The sequence below is a fragment of the Saccopteryx leptura genome, chromosome 3 (assembly GCF_036850995.1).
Source record: "Saccopteryx leptura isolate mSacLep1 chromosome 3, mSacLep1_pri_phased_curated, whole genome shotgun sequence".
Lineage (NCBI taxonomy): Eukaryota > Metazoa > Chordata > Mammalia > Chiroptera > Emballonuridae > Saccopteryx > Saccopteryx leptura.
This window is the reverse complement of record NC_089505.1, coordinates 84,045,735-84,052,436: the sequence shown is the minus strand read 5'-3', so window position 1 is coordinate 84,052,436 and position 6,702 is coordinate 84,045,735. Positions and strand designations below refer to the sequence as shown.

The 6,702-nt window shown below is 60.1% G+C and overlaps 1 protein-coding gene across 2 annotated transcripts; it reads left to right on the top strand.

Moving 5' to 3' along the window:
• Positions 1 to 1,020: 1,020 nt before the first annotated feature.
• TMEM240 (transmembrane protein 240) lies at positions 1,021 to 6,681 on the top strand. Of its 2 annotated transcripts, none has more exons than XM_066371983.1 (4): positions 1,021 to 1,269; positions 1,584 to 1,690; positions 6,009 to 6,217; positions 6,393 to 6,681. In XM_066371983.1, exons 1-4 carry the CDS (start codon positions 1,213 to 1,215, stop codon positions 6,539 to 6,541), a joined length of 522 nt encoding a protein of 173 aa, XP_066228080.1. In that variant the 5' UTR covers positions 1,021 to 1,212; the 3' UTR covers positions 6,542 to 6,681. The 2 variants fall into 2 exon arrangements, with proteins under 2 accessions (XP_066228080.1, XP_066228081.1); XM_066371984.1 differs by having other exon boundaries at positions 1,183 to 1,269; positions 1,514 to 1,690.
• The last annotated feature ends 21 nt before the right edge of the window (positions 6,682 to 6,702 follow it).

Genomic DNA, 6,702 nt, shown 5'->3' with positions numbered 1-6,702 from the left:
GGAGAGAAACTTCAATTGTCCAATAAACATGCTGCTGGTCCTCTGCTTTGTCCTGAGCTCCACACATGGCCCATCCCTGCTGGCCCCATGCAAGTCCCCCTCTGGAGGAGGCAGAGCAGGCCCCTGACATGCTCCCGCAGAGTGTCAATTAGAAGGCCTCCATGGTTGCCATCCAAGGGGTGTGGGTCTAGCCTACCTTCCCAGAGGTTCTGCACCCACAAGGGCTGCTAGCAGAATGAGGCCCTACTCCCTATGGCACCTGCTCCATATCACTGACTGTCCCCCAAGTAGTCTTACTTCCCAGTGACCCCTCCTGATTTGTGCAGCCATGGAAAACCTCAGGTCACCTGTGGGGAGAGTGGGGTGCTTTGGTGTTGCCCTGGACTGTGGATGTGGGGTTGACTTGCGTGCCTCCCCAGTCCCCAGCCTCATGGCACCACCAGAGCACAGACATGACCCTGATCTTCAGGCTTCTAGGCTGCCCAGCCCAGGTGCCTGGAGCTGACCAGTGATGGAAGCCCAGGTTGAAGCTGGTCCTGCCCCCACAGCAGGACATTCTTTGGTTTTTGCTCAGGTGCCATCATGCCATGTGGCCACGGCTTTGGCATGACATCCCTGGCCGCTCCCCAGTGACCCTGTAGGTCTTTCCACTAAAGGCAGTTGGAGGGGGCCCACTGTTGTCGAATCTGCCCAAAACCCCTCACCGTGACCCCAGAGACCCAGGAGTAGGAACCTCAGCTGACAAGTAGCACGAAGGGGAGGGAGAGGGACCCCAGAGCCCTCTCCAAGATCGCCATTCAGGTCGGGACCTGGGCTGCGCTCCAGGGCCACTGGTCCAGCGACCAGTGCCCATACTGACCAGATGCCCCGGGGAGGGGTCGGGCAAGCCTCCGGGGGCGGGGCGGCCGCGTGGTCCCTCCCGGAGGCGGGCACGCAGGGAGTGGGGGACGGAGTGCGCGCAGGGAGGAAGGGAGGGAGGCAGGGCCGAGGGCGGAGCGGAGTGCGGCGAGCGCGGTGGCCGAGCGGCCGTACGACCCCGAAGCGGCCGCATCCCCTGCCCTGCACCCCCGGCCCGCGCCTCTTACCAGGCCAGCGGAGGTGGGTGCGCGGCGCGCTGACCTCTGCGGAGGCGCCGGGGGCTCAGCATCGGGCCGGGGCCGGGGGGGCGCCGGGGCCGGGGGGCGGCGCTCCGGCCCGGCCCGGCCCCGCCCGATGTCCATGAGCGCGAACACCATGATCTTCATGATTCTGGGGGCGTCGATCGTGATGGTGAGCGGAGGGGCTTCTCGCGCGTCCGCTCCCCCACCCGCTCCCGCCTCCCGCGCCCGCGCGCCGCCTGCCGCCTCCCCCTCCCGCGCCTTGTTTACTGGCCCGCGCGGCCTGCGCTCCCCCTGCCCGGCCTGCGCTCCCCAACCCGGACTGCCCTGAGGAACCCCATCCCCCAGCCTGCGCTCCTCCACTCCTCGGCCTCCTCCGCTTCCCCATTCCTCCATCTGAGCTTCCCCATCACCAGCGCCCCCGCCCTCAACTGGACACCCGGGCCCGGCAGCTCCTGGGCTCTGACCGGTCATGGGCTCTTCCAGGCCATCGCGTGCTTGATGGACATGAACGCGCTGCTGGACCGATTCCACAACTACATCCTCCCGCACCTGCGGGGCGAGGACCGCGTCTGCCACTGCAACTGTGGCCGGTGAGTCTGTGCCCGGCGGGGCACACGCGTGATCGCACATGTGTGAGGCTCAGGGCCCACTGGGGTGTGGGGAGCCCCGGGAAGGCCTGCGAAGGGCCGCGCTAGGCCTGAGGGGCTGCCGAGTCCCGCATCAGGCCCGGTGGGGGAAGCACTGTCCAGCCTCCTGCGGGCACCTGGGGATTGGCCAGTTGGGTTCGGGAGGGGGGAGCATGCCTGAGTTTGTTAGGACCCTCTCCCAAAATGCCTTCAGAGAGAAAGTGATGGGCAGAACAGGCCCCAGGCCTCCTGGTCCAGGGCCTGGAGACCAGGAAATAGCAGCCCAGCCTGGTGTCCGGGAGGGATCCTGCACAGGGCTGTGCCCACGGAGCACACCAGCCTCTGCCCTGGACCACTGCACTGTGTTCATGAACTTTCCTGGGAGCCAGGTACAGGGAACTGCAGCCGATCAAGGTGGGCAGGGCCCAACCCCCTGATTGTACAAAGGAGGAACTGAGGCAAGGGGGTGGAGCTTGCTCAAGGTCACTCAGAGAGCTGGGAGAGCCCAGGGCCCTCTGCCCACTATGACCCCCATCCTGTGCACATGTGATGACGGCGTCCTCCTGGCCATGCATGTTTGTACGTCCATGTATGAAATAAACATCTCATGAGACGCGAGTGTGTGTACCGTCTGTGCATATACATGTGGGTACACAGTACACGCGCATGTCCGCATGCACACCCTCAGCCCTGCAGGACACCATCGTGCTGGGCTCATTGAGAAAGCGGACAGAGGCTTGAGCGGATAGAGACTTGCCCAAGGTCACACCGCTAGTAAGGGATCGAGGCACAAACCCAAAACCTAATGTTCTTCATCCTTGACCTGGATTCCTGCTCAGACATGTGCACACATGGCAAGCAAAGGGGTGGGGGTGAGAGTCTAGACAGCTTTGTGCCTCACTCAGCATGCTCCATGCCTGTGGGTGCTGACCAGTGTGTTGAAGCAGAACCAGGCATTGGGACAGAGTGACAGCACTGCACGCAGCCCTCACCTGGGCTGCTGGAGAACCATTGAGAACATTCCCCAAGTGGCCATACTTTCCCAGAGATCCCTGTGTTTCTGCCTGGGGCACATGGCCCCACAGTAAGAAAGGCACAGAGTCAGCTCACTGCCTCCTGGGGTGGCCATGACTGTGAGTGGGTGCTGGCTGGTGTGACCTGCAGACCCTCCCGGGACTGGTGGCGTGCATAGCACAGTGCCCAACTCTGAGCTCTGGAAGCATTCGTAACACATTTTACAGGTGTGCGGGCTGTTGTATTATGACCAGCATCTCTGTGCCTGTGATCTCATACTGAGGGCAGGCAGGATGCGTTTTCAGAGTGCATTTGCACAGGGTGTGTGTGTGTCACATGCAGTGTCCGGAGTACATGTGGACTCTTGTAAACAAATGTTTATGGGGTACATGCTGAGCTGGACCTGTGTGCACAGGTTAGCGTGTCTGTAGACACAGAGAACATGGAAAGCTACGCCTGCTGTAGACATAGTGTTTCTGCGTGTATTTGTCCACATGTGTGTGCTTTGTACACTTCACTACATACAGGGTATGTAAACTCAGTGTACAAAATATTCTTGTTTATTGACAACATACATGTGCATGCCTAGTACATGTATATGTAATGCAATATACAGTGGCCAATGTGCTCTATTTGGGTCCAGCGACTCTGCAGAGTAGTTTTGCACATGGAGTATCCATGTATAAACCATGTACACGCATTGCCACAATGGACTCTACCCATGTGTGTATACACCGTGTACAGAGTAAGCATGCAAACACATGTATGCCTTCTATATACCTATAGAGAAAACTTTATGGAGATGACATGTGTGTAAATTAATGCTTCAAAGTGTGCATGCCAGCAGGTTGTGTCTGTGCACACAAATTCTTACATGTGCCACGGTGCCCACAGAGGATGGCTGTGTGCAAAGCCATGTGCATGTGCATCTCCATGTGATACACACCATGCTCATGCCTGGGCTAGCATGCACATACACACATGTGGACCTCATGGGTTGAGTCCATAGTATACACGCCATGTCCTGTGCATGTGGCCGGTGTGTATACATGACATGCGTTGGACCTCAGATGAACATATGCAGCATGTGTGTTCTGGGCAGGACACATGTATGTACACATTATGGAAATACGTGTGCACATATTTCCTGAGTTCACGTCCCCAGGAGGAAGGAAAAGGGCAAGGGGCAGGGGAGGAGAGGCAGGTGCTAGGCCAGTGATGATGGCATAGGTTGTGTCCTCCAACCCCTGGGGGTCCTGAGCTACCTGGATTGGTTGGGCCTCATCCTTTTTACAGAGCACCAGGGGCATTTCTTGCTCCCTTGGTGACCCAGTCTTTGAAGTGTCCTGCCCTGACCAACTCTGTGTCCAAGGGTAAGAAGCAGTTGCCCTAAGGAGGACCTCACCTGAGGTTCTAGGCCCAGAAGGCTGGGAAGCCAGGGAAGGTGGTGATGTCCAGTATTATCAGTCCCTGTGAGGCCCAGGGTGCCCTGGGTGATGGGGACTGCTAATGGGTCACAAAGGGCATGTTCTCCTAGGGGCCCGCAGCTGCTGTACATTCTAGGTGGTGATCAATAATTTCCCATCACTTACTGATTATTCATAATCACTATTGACAAACTGATCAGATGAGCGATGCTTGCCAGGTGTCAGGCAGTCCTTGCTAAATGACCCAGGACCAGTGGTCCCTGCTCTGTGGGGCTCTGGTGGCCAAAGCCCAGCCCCTGGGACTGATCTCACTCAACATGCTGGACGCAATGGCCTCCAGGGGTCCACAGGAGGGCCAGGAAGGGGTGCGAGGAGAGGCCTGCCTGCTGTCATTCCTTGGTCTGGGTTTGGGGCTCCAGAACTATCCTGACCCCACAAGAAGGAAGTCACTGTATGGCCAATGTTGTTGAAGCAGGGGCCTGGGGTCAGGGAGAACTAGCAAGTTTTCCATTTTGGAGGGGAGGGGAGCAAGGGAGGGGGGAGAAAGGGATCTAGCTCCATGGAAAACCAGGCGGAGGTGTCAACATCTAACTGAAGGGAAGACGGGGGAAGCAGGTTTGGGGAGGGAGAAACTATTTTTAGATGTGAGTTTGAGGTGTCTGAAGATCCCACGTGGAGACGCTAGGCAGGCAGCTGGAGCTTGGAGCATAAGTGTAGGGTGGCAGGGACTTGAATGCGTGGGGATGCAGAGCTGGAAAAGCCAGCAGAGGGGCTCAGAGAGGAGAGGGAACCAGGAGAGGTGGCCTCCTGAGCAGGAGGACTTCAGGGAGGCCCCTGCACTGCTGGACAAGAGAAGGGACTATAAAGGGTACATGGACCCCCCACTGTACCTGGCTTCCAGGCTATCTTGACAGAGGGGAAAGGGGAGCGAACCCAGAGTCTGTCATCCTGAGTGTGGTCTCCTGGGCGGGGCCACTCCACCTGGGATCATGGGCCCAGAAGACTTCCTGGAAGAGGAGGGTATCCAGGCAGGTCTGAGGCCTCATGGGGAAGGTTTGATGTGGCCCTCACTTGCCTCTGGAGGGTTCAGTAGCCTGAGTCTGGGCAGTGGAGGGAGGAGAGGATGAGCAGCATGCATGGCACAGGCCTTGGTGGGTGCCAAACGAAGGGGAGGGGCCACGGCCCAGGAAACCCTGGACAACTGAAATCTCGGCATCTCATCATCCTGCTGGAGTGCAGAGCAGCTGGAGGACATGCAGATTCATGCAGGGCATCGGCCAGGGGGCACCCCCAGGAGAGAGGATGGAAGAACGGGGTGCTGGGCAGAGAATCGGGGACAGAGGAGAAGAAAAACCAGAGGCCCAGGGCAGACTGATAGCATTTAGCTTTGCCTAGAATGGAAGCTGAGGAAGGGCTAGTGATGAATGGAGAGGGCAGAGGGGTGGTCCCAGAGGAGCCGCATCAGCCCAGTGTCCAGCAGGTGGGCTGTGACACTGCCACCAGATAGGGACACCCTGCCCTGGGCCCTCACCCTGGAACGACTGGTCCACCTGCACTGTTCCTATGACCCAGTCAGGGTCAACAATGAGCCCCAGGCCCAGCGGAGGAGGGAGGGGTGATGTGTGGGCAGAGGCAACCCTGGCCAGCTCCCGGACTTCACTCTGACCACTGATCTCGCACACTCCCACCCTTCTGGGCAGCCTCCGCCTGGGGAACCGGGGCCCTGGGCGAGTCTGCTGGCCCCTTCGGACCTCAGCTCCCACCAGGGCTGCTTCAAAGACCCCAGCAGGGATCCCCGCGCGCCCCGCGGGAGAGGTGCCAGCACGCCCTGCCGCCCCCAGGCACCACATCCACTACGTGATCCCGTACGACGGGGACCAGTCGGTGGTGGACGCCTCCGAGAACTACTTCGTGACAGACAACGTCACCAAGCAGGAGATCGACCTCATGTTGGGGCTGCTGCTCGGTTTCTGCATCAGCTGGTTCCTGGTGTGGATGGACGGGGTCCTGCACTGCGCTGTGCGCGCCTGGAGGGCCGGCCGGCGCTACGGTGAGTGCCTCCAGGGCGCGCTGCCGCGCTCACGCCGCGCCCACGGAGCCCCTCGACCACACCCAGCCCGATCACGTCCCAAATCAAAGCCACACCCTCGGGCCATGCTTGCCCTCGGCCACGCCCATCTCCGGTACGCGCCCCGATACTGACCACGCCCCCCACGCCCCTGCAGATGGCTCTTGGACCTGGCTGCCCAAGTTGTGCAACCTGCGGGAATTCGGCCGGCGGCCACACAGGCCCTTTGAGGAGGCGGCCGGGAACATGGTGCACGTGAAGCAGAAACTCTACCACAACGGCCACCCGAGCCCGCGGCACCTTTGAGCCGCGCGCAGGACTCGCGGGGCCACCGGCCACTGCGCCCACGTACACGGGACTGGACGGCCGCTTGGGCCAGGGCGCCCTGGCCGCCGGGCGTATCCAGCGGAAGGTGCTGTCTCCTCTTCTTTTTATAAAGGGGTCGGGGTGGGGCCGGTCTGGGGGCA

What these genes read in the sequence shown, in the direction of transcription:
- TMEM240 (XM_066371983.1), top strand. Translation starts at nt 1,213, where the DNA reads ATGTCCATGAGCGCGAACACCATGATCTTCATGATTCTGGGGGCGTCG. An exon ending in TGGGGGCGTCGATCGTGATG is followed by an intron (nt 1,270 to 1,583) that starts GTGAGCGGAGGG and finishes GGGCTCTTCCAG; the next exon opens with GCCATCGCGTGCTTGATGGA. An exon ending in GAGGGCCGGCCGGCGCTACG is followed by an intron (nt 6,218 to 6,392) that starts GTGAGTGCCTCC and finishes ACGCCCCTGCAG; the next exon opens with ATGGCTCTTGGACCTGGCTG.